This window comes from Balaenoptera physalus, assembly GCF_965194825.1.
Source record: "Balaenoptera physalus genome assembly, chromosome: 14".
In the NCBI taxonomy this organism is placed as follows: Eukaryota; Metazoa; Chordata; class Mammalia; order Artiodactyla; family Balaenopteridae; genus Balaenoptera; species Balaenoptera physalus.
Window position 1 is genome coordinate 53,537,946 of NC_138893.1, and position 12,122 is coordinate 53,550,067.

The window sequence follows — 12,122 nt, forward strand, 5'->3', positions numbered from 1 at the left end:
TGTGGTAGTAATAGTAATACAAATAGTAATAACTACCATTACTATAACAACTACCATTGCAGAACGTCCCTTGAGGAGCAACGTTGCCCCCAACGTTGAGGACCACTGAGCTATGGCGACCAGCTATCCTGGTTGGCCGGAGATTAGGGCAATTTCCCAGGACAGCAGACTTTCAGGGCTAAAACCAGGAGAGTCCCAGGCAAATTGGGATGGTGGGTCACCCAAAGGCCAGTCCCCCACTTGCTAGCTGTGTAAACTTGGGCTGGTTACTTTACTTCTCTGTGCCTCAGTTTCCCTAGAGAGAATATCCTCTCTATATTATAGATCTCTATATTATATTATAGAGATGATCATATCTAACTCACACATTTGTTTTGAGGATAAAATAAAATGTATGTGTAAGGCATTAAGCTCAGTACATGGCACAATAATAACTACAGATAAATGTTAGGAATTATTACCTAAATTCTTATCTAATTTAACCTTGAAGGTTTGTTTGTTCTTTGGGGGAGACAGCACTTTTTTTTTACTTAAATGTATAGTCCATCTGCATCCACAGATTTATATAATAAAACCCAAATATATGGCAAGACTGCTAGAAAAGAAAATATTAAAACCACATAGTAAAAAAACCCCAAAAAAACCAAAAAAACACATAGTAGTAGAGAGAAAAGAATGAACCCCAAATCAAGGCTAATAGGTTTCTAAAAGTGTGCATTCACAGAGCCTGGATTAAGAAGGAGGGGCCGTGGTTTACTTGGGGCTGTCCAGCTGAGCACCAGGTGCAGCTGGCTTCTCCTTCTCTGCTGAGAACAGCTCCTAAATTAGATGGTTATATTATGTCCATTTTACAGAATTGGAAACAGAGTAAAAAGCACAAAGTCTCCCAATGACCTTTTCAGTTTTTTCAGCACTAGCTGCTGGCCATCCTAATTTTGCAGGAGTACTACGAGGAAGGGTTAGAGATTATGGGCCTGGATATCACAGCCGAGCTGCTCACGCAGCATCCTAGAGCCAGGGCAGCCTTCAGGAGTTGAGTCCAAATCCCTTGCTTTGCAAATGGGACCATGAGGCCCAGAGCTGGGACTGCTGTCCCCAGCATCCAGGTACTGGAGGAACCAAGACTACTACCCAAGTCACCCAACTCCCAACGTGGTGCCCCCTCTAAAGTTGGCCAGGACCAGAAGGCTGTGGGCCCTGGACAGCTCGCTGGATCTAGGGACACAGGCCTGTGACGGGTAAGAATGAATTTAGACAATGTTCTCAAGTCTGTATTTCCAAATGGGCTTATGTTTTCCCAAATGAAGTCATGTGCTTTTTCTGCGGAGGAGACCAGCACTGTCTCCAAGGAGGTCTGGTGTTTGCCTGCAGGAGTCTGAAGCAGGAAAGAGAAGGCCTCAGTGCACTTGTGTGTCAGGGTCTATAGATGCTGGACTCACCTGTGCCTTCCCTGCCCCAAGAAACCATACGCAAAGCTACTCCAGGAGGAAAATCCAGAATGGCCTACTTGAAGGGAATGGGGGGAGGTTACAGCCTCCCAAACTGAGCTCCAGACTGTGGTGACCCTGCCAGGACTTCCCTCGCCCCATGAGGCCTGGTCTGTCACACAACCAGCAGCCCATTTGTCATCTTTCCTACTTTCCAATATGATGTGATTTATAGAGAATTTATAGGGCATATGTCTTTCATGTTCCAAGGCAATTTTTAAAAAATTTATTTATTTATTTATTTATTTATTTATTTATTTTTGGCTGTGTTGGGTCTTCATTGCTGTGCGTGCGTTTTCTCTAGTTGCGGTGAGCGGGGGCTACTCTTTGTTGTTGTGCGCGGACTTCTCATTGCGGTGGCTTCTCTTGTTGTGGAGCACGGGCTCTAGGCGCACGGGCTTCAGTAGTTGTGGCACATGGGGTCAGTAGTTGTGGTTTGTGGGCTTAGTTACTCTGCGACATATGGGATCTTCCCAGACCAGGGATCAAACCCATGTCCCCTGCATTGGCAGGCGGATTCCTAACGACTGCGCCACCAGGGAAGCCCCCCACCAAGGTGAATTTTTGAAAATCAACTTTATTGCAGTTATATTTCACATATAATTAATTTACCCATTTTAAGTGTCCATTGAGTTGTTTTAAGGGTTTTAAAAATATTTATTTAATTTATTTTTTTGGCTGCGTCGGGTCTTAGTTGCAGCATGTGGGATATTTCATCGTGGCACGGGCTTCTCTCTAGTTGTGGCACAAGGGCTCCAGGGCGTGTGGGCTCTGTAGTTTGCGGCACATGGGCTCTCTAGTTGAGGCGCGTGGACTCAGTAGTTGTGGCGCGCAGGCTCAGTTGCCCCACGGCATGTGGGATCTTAGTTCCCTGACCAGGGATCCAACCCGGGTCCCCTGCATTGCAGGACAGATTCTTTACCACTGGACCACCAGGGAAGTCCGAAGTGTCCATTGAGTTTCGACAAATATATACACCCATGCATCTGCCACCATAATTAATACATGGTGTGTGTGTTTACAGTCTGTTTTGTTGTTTGGGTGTACAGTTCTGAGTTTTAACACCTGTGTAGATGTGTGTAACCATTACCACCATCAGGACACTGAGCAGTTCCATCGCCCCCCACTGCCCTCCAAAATTCCCGTGCTCGTCTTTGTAGTCACAGCCTCCCCTCCACCAACTTAACCTTTGGCGACCACTGATCTGTGATCTGAACCTACAGTTTTGTCCAAGGCAAATTCTAATCATGATTACCTAGGTCGTAATTTTATTAATAATAACCCCTTTCCCTTTAGGCACTGTACTGTATCCACTTTCCCAACCAACACCGTTAGCACAAAGGAGAGAGGTAGGTAACTAGAAGAAAACTTTGGGATGGGAAGGATGACTGAAGATATTTATCAGGCCCACCGTGGTCCCCTGGCTGCCTCTGGACTAGCCTTTGCTTCCTTACCGAGGGAAGACAATGACCCAGTTCACCTTGGCCAGAAAATCATGCAACAGGAGTGAGGGAATCAGCTGATCTGACATCTTCAATGTGACTTCAAAGTCGAAAAAGAGCGGCGACCTGCATTGGAAGCATGGTGAAGATGCGATGACTTCACATCCCCAAATACATTGCCGTTACAATTATAGAAAAAGAAAGAACTAGATCAAATACCAGATACAGCATAGAATTTTTCTCACTGAGGTGAAATTCACATAGCATAAAATTAGCCATTTTAAAGTGTACAATTCAGTGACATTTAGTACACCCACAGCACTGTGCAACCACCACCGCTATCAAGCTCCAAAACATTTTCAACACTCCAAAAGGAAACCTCGTACCCTTTAGCAGTCATCCCCCCACCGCCACCATTCTCGCTCCCCAGAACTAAGCAACCACCAATCTACTTTCTGCCTTTATGGGTTTACCTATTCTGGATATTTCCTGTAAGTGGAATCCTTGTGTTTCTGGTTTCTCTCACTTAACATAATGTTTTCGAGCATCACGTTGTAGCACACCGCCACTTCATTTCTTTTTATGGCTGAGTAATATTCCATTGCATGGCTATACCCCAGTTTGTTTATTCATCTGTTCATGGATCACAGCATAGAATTCCCCCTTTTTTAAGGCTTACACATCACTAAGACTATTTCTGCTTCTCAGAGCTTCACTCCAACATCACTCCCGCCAAGGTCATGTGATAAGTCTTCCCATACGTATTCTTATGTAATATAACAATTTTGTAAAGAAGGGGTCACCCTCCATTTTACAGGTTCAGGATGTGAGGCACAGAAGGATGACATGGCTGGATGCAGGTGGAATTCCAAGCCTAGAGTCTACCTCTTCATCCCCGCTGGCTTCTCTGAGTACAGGTTACTGAAAACAAAGTCCAGGTGGAAAGCAGACTCCTTGCGAAGAATTTCAGTGCAGTCCAAACAAATTCAGAGAATCCTTGAATTCTGTGTCCTTCCACGGGTGATGCTGAATACGCTCCATGTCTCTTTCCAGGCAGGCGGCCAGCGTGCCAGGCACACAGCTCCCATCGCTTCCCTTTCTGATACCCTCTCATTACTTTTAATTGCATCTGAGCCTCTCTAGCATCTTGTATTTTGATTCCTAATCCTGGGCATTTCTCTGCCTCCCACTGGTCCAGCACAGCACTTTCCTCTCTCAGAGCTCTCCAGAGAAGTGCCCCCAGAAAATGGAGTTGGTCTTCTGTCATGAATTCATCTTTATAATGAATAGTATAATATCCAAGTCCCAGCATATTTACATAGCAATCTCCACACAAAAGCAACATTACAAAGGGAAGATTTTTAAAAGAATGCCATCTCAGCTCCATTTCCTATAGTACTAAGAACACTATGGGAATTACCCTGACAAGAAAACAAAAACGACTTCCAGGGATGCTGGGTTAGAGACAATAGCTACACCAGCTCCATTAATGTTTAAAGTCAATGGAGCATAAAACTGCTTTTCTCTACTTACAGGCAGGCATCATCTTACAGAGAGGAGAAAAAAAAAAATTACCATTTAACTCTGCTGAAATCCATAAGCCCTCCCCTAATTTTCATTCCCCTTGAAATTCTCCAGTAAGTACCATCAGAATGAAAATGAAAATCACTCTCTCTGGGGGGAATGGCTTCCAGTCCTCATCGGTAAAGCGTGTGAAGAGCCCTCCACAGAGATGCAGGAGGAAGGCTGCTTGTTGGGAAAGGATCTGTCAGCAAAACCTGCAGAACTAGTTGTAGGGGGTCACACCTTGGGATTTGGGAGCCTTTGGGCTGACTTCAAGAAGGCCTTAATCAATCCCAGGTCAGGGTGGTCCCGAGGCAGAATTCAGGGACCAGGCAGGTTCAAGGAAGTAATGCCTTGGGGGTACGTTTTACTTAGTGGGCTGTAAGGGGGAAACTTTATCATGAATTTATTAGCTGATTCCCTCAGGGAATCGCTGGAATTAAGCCAGGCCTCTGTTAGTAAACCATTGGACCTAATCCCACGTTACATTTGTGTAATGCCTGACAAAGCCTGCTCCCATTATCTCATTTGATCCTGAAAGCAATCCTCAAAGGAAGGCAGGGCTGGGATTATTTTTTCCATTTTACATGTGTTTTCACTTGTAAACTGATTTGCCAGGAGCCACACACCCAGACGCGGCAGGAATGAGACAAGGATCTCTTTAGGTCTTGGTACAACCTGTTCAAGGTTTTTCTTGACTTCGCACACAGACTGATCATAATATTCCCAGCCCCACCCAGTCCTTACAACCTTCGGCTTAACCAGCAGCTGGGAGCTCCTCAGGGCACAGCTTGTGTTTACAGTGCCCAAACACCTCTGTCCTGAAGAAGAACTACAGCCCTGCCTGACGAGCTCTGTGGTGGGAAAAAAATCGTATCATCTCCCTGCACCAGTGACCAAAGTGAATCCAGATGGATTTGAAAAAAATCAAGGCACCAGAAAAATCTCAGGAAAATAGAACGTAATATTTAATAACTTTCTGGAGCCAAGAAGACTAACTTTAGCATTGTGTTAGAAGTTTCAAAGGAAGGTAGTTTATGTAGATTTGACTATATTAAAGTTTAAGTTTTAGTGGAAAAAAAAAAACTCCACAGGGCCAACAAAAACCGAAGAAATATTCACAGCAAAATATGAAAGAAAAGAGTTAACTTTTGGCATGTAGAGGAGTCATGAAAATACAAAAGAGAAAATCAATAGGAAAAACTTATTAGAGAACTATTCACAAAAAAAGGAAGTACAGTTGGTTAAGAAAGATTTAGAAAACTACTCTACCTGACTAAAGGCAAAGAAATAAATACTGAAATGAGATCCATTTCACCTACAAAATCAGAAAAATAACTATAATACTCAAGTATTAATACTAGTGAAGGCGATACACATGAATGATGAGAGAGTAAATACACATGAATGATGAGAGAGTAAATTTACCCAACTGTTGGAAAGCAATTTGGTACATTTATCAGAAACCTTAAAATATCCATATCCTTTGACCTGAATTTCCATTCCTGGGAATATGTTCTTAGGAAAGAATCAACACGGAAAAAGTTTTACGCACAAAAATGTTAGTCACGCACTTATTTACAACGGTGAAATTAGGTAAACCGCAAACGTTAAAGGAATTATTTAGTAAGTTATGGTACAGCCACTTAATGGAAACTTGCGTAATCATTATATGTTCTCAAAGCGCATGCAATAACACGAACACCGTTTACGGGATAATGCTAGTGGAAAAGTGTATAACGTTGTATACGAGTGGCTGTTTGTATAACACTTTTATAGAAAAAGGCTGGAAAAGAAAAACTTTTAATATGTGAACCATGTTTGAATCCTATAATTGGAGAGTTTTTTTTCATCGCCCTATATTTCTATTTAAATCTTTTTTTTGGGCCGCGCGGCTTTTTTTTTTTAATGAACAAAGTCAGCTCTTCTTTGGCCAGGCGGTGGCGCGTCTTTCTCTCGCGCTGGGCCTTAGCGCTTGAGGACTAGGCGGAGGGAGCAGGCTCCGAGACTCCACCTCAGGGCGATTCCGCCCTCCATTGCGGAGTCCCCCTCCCCGCCCCCAATTTCCCCAGCCCCACCCCCCCCAAGCCAGCTGGTCGCAGGGCCCGCCCCTCCCCCACCACTCCCGGGCCCGGGTGACTGCGGGTGCGCGGGAGGGGGAGCAGGGCTGCCGAAGTCTTGCTGACACGTGGGGAGGGAGGAAGCGTCGGAGGACTAGTGGTTGGGTGTGTGGGGGGGGGTGTGTCCGTGAGTGGGAGAATCCAATCGTGGCCACCTCAGAGCCTTCATAGTGCTGTGCTGCTCATCCGGCCAGGGAAGTACGAAGCTCTCCCCATGCCCCGTATCCCCACCTACGCAGACACCCAGCGCAGACACAAGAAGGCTCCGGCCGCGGCCCTGCGCTGCCCGTGACGGCCCGCGCTGCGCCACCTCCTCGCTTGTCCCCCCCGCCCCGGCGCGGTGGTAGGGCCCGGCGGTAACGTCACCCATTGTTTACAAATCAACCCGAGCCGGTAGGATTCCGGCTCCCGCGGCTGCTGGCGCGCGGGGAGAGTGCCTGGCGGGCTCCGGCTTCCGCGTCCGCCCCGGCTCCGGCTTCGGCCTCAGCACCGCGCCCGGCTCCGCCGCGGCCCACCGAGCCCCGGGGGCAGCCGAACCGCCGGCGACTCCCGCAGAGCTCCGGGTGCCCGCGCGGGGGGCCATGCCGTGCCGGAGGGAGGAGGAAGAGGAAGCCGGCGAGGAAGAGGAGGAGGAGGAGGAGGACAGCTTCCTCCTGCTGGAACAGTCGGTGACTCTGGGCGGCTCGGGCGAGGTGGACCGGCTGGTGGCCCAGATCGGTGAGACGCTTCAGCTGGACGCGGCGCAGGACCGCCCTGCCTCCCCGTGCGCGCCCCCGGGGCCGCCACTGCAGCCCCCGCGACCCCCGGCGGTGGTGCGGGCGGACAAGGCCCGAGCCCCGGCTCTGCCGTTGCTTCTGCCGCCCGCCTCGGCCGAGACTGGGGGTCCGGCGCCCCCGGGGGCCCTGCGCTGCGCCCTCGGGGATCGCGGCCGGGTGCGGGGCCGGGCTGCGCCCTACTTTGTGACAGAGCTCGCCGCAAGCCCCAGCGCGCTGCCCGGGCCGTGCCGGCGAGGATGGCTGCGGGGCGCTGTCGCCTCCCGCCGCCTGCAACAGCGACGATGGCCCCCAGCCGGGGCGCGCGCCAACGACGACGACCCGCACCGGCTCCTGCAGCAGCTGGTGCTCTCGGGGAACCTCATCAAGGAGGCCGTGCGGAGGCTCCAGCGAGCCGTCGCCGCGGTAGCAGCCACGGGCCCTGCGGCACCCCCCGGACCCGGGGGCAGCCGCAGCCGACCGGACCCTGTCGCCCTTCAGCCCTCCGGCGCCTTGCACTGACCCAGGGCCCCTGGAGGAGGAAGAAGCCGCTGCGGGGACCCAACGGCGTCCTGTGCCTTCCCCAACCTTGAGCTGAAGCCGCCGTTGCCGTCTTGGGAGCGACCGCCTAGGCTGCAAGGAGGCGCGTGGGGAGAGACCTCAAGCCGAGAAGTTACCCGCCCTGGCGAGGCTGTCGGCGAAAACTTGAGCGTGGAGAAATGCACGGGCCAGGGCGCGTCCGTGTCGCGTGAGAATTTCCCCGGCCACCTCGGGGACGGGAACCTGGGGTAAAACTGGGAGAACTATGGCAGCTATTTGCATCAACTTGTACCTGACTTAACCCTTGGGGGTGTCGTGTGCTTGGATTGTTTGAAGATACGGCTCCAAGGGGCGAGAATCGCGAGGGCTTTGTAACAATACTTGAAGACTGATGACACGAATACATTTTATTTTCCGGTGGAGGAACTTAGTGAAAATGGTGCTACAATTGCTGTGCAAAGAAATTCCGGAGGGAAGAAGAATGTAAAAGCTTGGTGGTGGGTGGGTTGGCATCGCCCGACCCCTTTCTCCCGTCATCGGTGACAGGTCGAGGTGGGAGATGTGAACTCCAGTTGTCGGGGGCAGGGAGGTGGAGAATTTTGCAGGTGGGTCGAGGTGGATGTGGACTTTTAAATGACTTGACCTTGCCACCTGTGTTTCAAGGTCACGGTGTGCTTGGACGGAAGGTTGTGGGCTTCCTGGGAGAGCTAACTGATCCCTGTGTCTTTTCTTTCTCTTGCTCCAAGAAGAGCCCTGTCTGTGCTTCGCCACCTCCTAGAGTCTCCAGAGGACACACAGGTGGAGAGGGCTGTGCGAGGAGAGTTATTTGTTTTCCTCTGTGCTCTCCTTCTGTCCAGAACTCCTCCTCCTGGGAGGCCACTCTTGGCGGTGCCATGAGCTTTCTCAGAAACAGGCATAAACAATGTCTTATGTCTCTCTCCTGTCCTCCCGGCTGGCCTTTCTTATTCCACCCTTTCTGATGTCTTCACTGCATGGATGAGACCCCCGCTGTTTTTCTGCTCTGTTCTGGCCCTCTGTGGAGCCATAGGCCTGAGCTTTCGTGGGTCTTCACCCCTCAGTTTCCTTCTGCCACCAGCTCTTTGTGAGTGACCGAAACCGTTTTTTAAATGGGACTCTCCAAGAGGAGAAACCCCAGGCTTTACCCGTATGAAACTTGACGGCGCTTTAAGTAAGGTGCCACCCCCAAACTTTAAAGGAGCTAAACTAATTTTTTAAAAAGATTCAATGGCTTGTTCATCCTCCAGATGTAGCTATTGACGTACACTTCGCACCGGAGTGTCTGAAATTGTGGTGGTCCTGATTTATAGGATTTCTTAATTAAAGTGTCTGCTGAATAAATTTGGTTTTTGTTTTGGAGCATGCTTTGGCTTTTTGGTGGAAGGTGGGGGAAAGAAAAGCACAGAGGGGACACGTTTCATAATGAAGTCGTGATGGAGAGGGGACTTGGGGGTCGAGATGTGAGATGGAGACCGGTGGAGCTGCAGTCGATGAGTGCTTCTGGGTCAATGTTCCACAAGATCAGAAAATTCAGTCCAGGTTTTTAAAAACATGCTAGGTGGGATTTCACGCCCTTTGTGGAATAAGAACATAGTCCAGAAACTTTCTAGGCTGGAGGGCAGAGGCCAAGTGATTTGCTGTATCTGGAGGAGAGTGAAGGGAGGTGAATTTTCTGATTTTTTTGTGTTTGAAGAATGGGGAGGGTATAGACAGAGCCTGCCTATTTTCTCCTTTGAGACTGACCCAGTCTTGAGCTGTGGCCTAGGGAAAGGACAATAGGGTTTTATAGCAGTGTATTTGGTAGTTGTAAAATGGGGTGTTTTGAGCAGATGGGGGTTCAGTTAATTAAGTGGCTCTCCTGGTTCTGCCCTCAGTCTTATCTTCCCCAGGCTTGGGGCCCTTTCCCACAAGGAAGCCTTTCTTGGTACAGCCCAGCTCTGCTAACCAGCCCCAGGGGCACCTGTCCTGCCCAGCACCTTCTCACACGGGCTGCAGGGGAAGGCTAATGCTCAGTGGCTCAGTTTGACTCAGCCCCGCTGCTTAGCAGCTGTGTCATAGTAGGCAAGTCACAGCTCCGTGCGTTTGCCTCCTCTCATGTATAAAACAATAATAGGTTGGTTGGGAGGGTAAAACGAGGACCTGAGGTGTCTGGGACACTTAAGGGCTTAAAAAATGACAGCTGCTGATTCTTGCTGCCACCACTGGCCCTTCTTCCTTCAGTGGCCCCCATCTGCCCCTTCAACGTGCCCCACGTGCCGTAACACTTCAGCCACCCACTCCTTTCCACTGTGAGCACAAGTCACTGCCACCTCTTTTGCTTCTGTATCATATAAGTCCCTTTTCCTGAACTTCCAGAAGGCCACCTCCACACACCTTCCAAATGGTCTGTCTCTGCTGTCATCATTCCGGGGGCTGGCACTTGACACACGTGCCAGGTACTGTTCTGGGTGTTTTAAATCATCTCATTATGTCATGGCTTTATTCGTCATGAGGTAGGCACTGTTTTCTTCATTTTATAAATGAGGACACCGAGACCCAGGAGATTAAGTGATTTGCCTGAAGTCACCACCTTTCAAGTTAAGGAGCTGGGATTTGAACCCAGGCAGTGTGGCTCTGGTTTCTCCCGCTTTCCTCAACCAGAGCTTCCAGTCATACTGTACCACCTCCATGAGACTTTCTTGACACCGTTTTCTCCCATGTTGGATTTATTAAAGTTCTTCAGAGCATCCCACAAACACCTTGACCCAATAAATGCCTCAACACAACGGCATCACCATTTTCAAACTTTTCTTGCAGGCCAGCCACATATGTGCAAGGCGCTGGGGAGCCGGGATGAGACAGGGTTTCAGACATCCTGGAAGAACCCACGAGCAGGTTTGGGGCCAAGACCTTCACATAAGGTAATAGGAATTGCATAAGAGAGGCACAGATAACAAATGGTAGATGGATGCTTTTTTTAGAACCTCAAGTCTGTAAGATGAGGGCATAGGGCCAAGATGGTGAGGTCTCACCCAATGCAGCTGTCTTCTGGGTCTGCAGCATGGCCAGGACAGCACTCAGGAATGAAATTAGAGTGGTGACTGTAGACTGACAGGACCTGAAGATCTTCAGGAGCTGAGAAGCAAGGTAGAGAGAGGGAAAGGGGACTGAGCCCTGTTTGGGCAGGAACTCTGGTAGGCACCTTTTACAAGATGGCCCTTCACTCTTTACAATGGGGAGAGGTAGGAGAGGTCGAACAGGATCTGAACTCATGGCTCTTAAGCGGAACCTCTTACCTCCTGTCTGAGCCTACCCACACATTTCTTCACGAACCTCAGCCCCAGCTACCGATCAGCTGTTTGCAAAGGCTGTAGAGAGCAGAGTCCTGGGCCTGGGGAAGTGTCTGTGCAAAGGAGGCATTGGCCATTTCCAAGGTGTTGCGGCTTGGGATAGCCCATTCCTAGTACTTGGCCCAGGGATGATTGTGGCTGGGATATTCCTAGTCCCTTGGAGTGGATGGGCACAGAACTGAGGACATGGGCATGGGCAGAGTTGAGACAACTCCATCTTCTGAAGGATCTGAGGCCTAGGTTTCCCTGGTAACATTCTGCAAGTCTTGAGTCCAGAAGGACAAGAGTAATAGGGAAGTTGCAAGAAGCTGGTTGGTTGTGTGAGTGTGTGTGGTCGGGGAGGGGGTTGATTAGGAGTTTCATGTGGGAAGTTACAGGGACCGCAGCCTGGTGCCTCCTAAGTGATTAGGAGTTGGAAGAGAGATCAGGGCTGAAGATAAAGATTTGGCAGTTAGGGCTAAGAGGGGTGGACGGAGCCTGGGAGATGCTGTCAGTTGGGAAGGAAAAACACTAGCCAATGAACGTAGCACTTACCATGTGCCAGGCTCTGTGCTAAGCACTTTACAAAGACCAAGAGTAGAACCCAGAGAAGCCAAGGGAGGCTGAAGGGTGAACTGTAAGGGGTGGTTGGGTATGTGTGTCTACATACATGCACAGGTGCACACACACAAATGCAGAGCTATAGCTATGTGATCACTATGTATACCCTCCGAGGTCAGGTCCAGGGTATATGGAATCAGAGCTTGCTCAGTGACCTTCACTGTCTTTCTTTAATCCTGAAGTTATTCAACTTCTCTTTATCAGCACCATTAAGCAGTGTGTTTGGAACATCTGCACTGTGAGTTCTTGCCCTGCTTAACCCAGTTGAAGA

General features: G+C 49.5%; 2 protein-coding genes across 4 annotated transcripts in view; both read left to right on the top strand.

Annotated features, from left to right (window-relative positions):
* The first annotated feature begins 6,641 nt into the window (after positions 1-6,641).
* On the top strand, positions 6,642-9,281 carry FRAT2 (FRAT regulator of WNT signaling pathway 2). Its single transcript, XM_082423944.1, has one exon. It carries the CDS (start codon positions 7,194-7,196, stop codon positions 7,884-7,886), a length of 693 nt encoding a protein of 230 aa, XP_082280070.1. The 5' UTR covers positions 6,642-7,193; the 3' UTR covers positions 7,887-9,281.
* The window catches only part of ARHGAP19 (Rho GTPase activating protein 19), an 83,372-nt gene continuing 79,654 nt past the window's right edge, over positions 8,405-12,122 (top strand). For 2 of the 3 annotated variants that reach the window (XM_082423758.1, XM_082423759.1), the window contains exons 1-2: positions 8,405-8,509; positions 10,719-10,822. In XM_082423758.1, coding sequence (XP_082279884.1) covers positions 10,755-10,822 — 68 coding nt within the window. In that variant the 5' untranslated portion in view covers positions 8,405-8,509; positions 10,719-10,754. Of the gene's footprint in view, positions 8,510-10,712; positions 10,823-12,122 lie in introns of those variants that run through there. The other variant, XM_082423762.1, reaches the window with a different exon arrangement.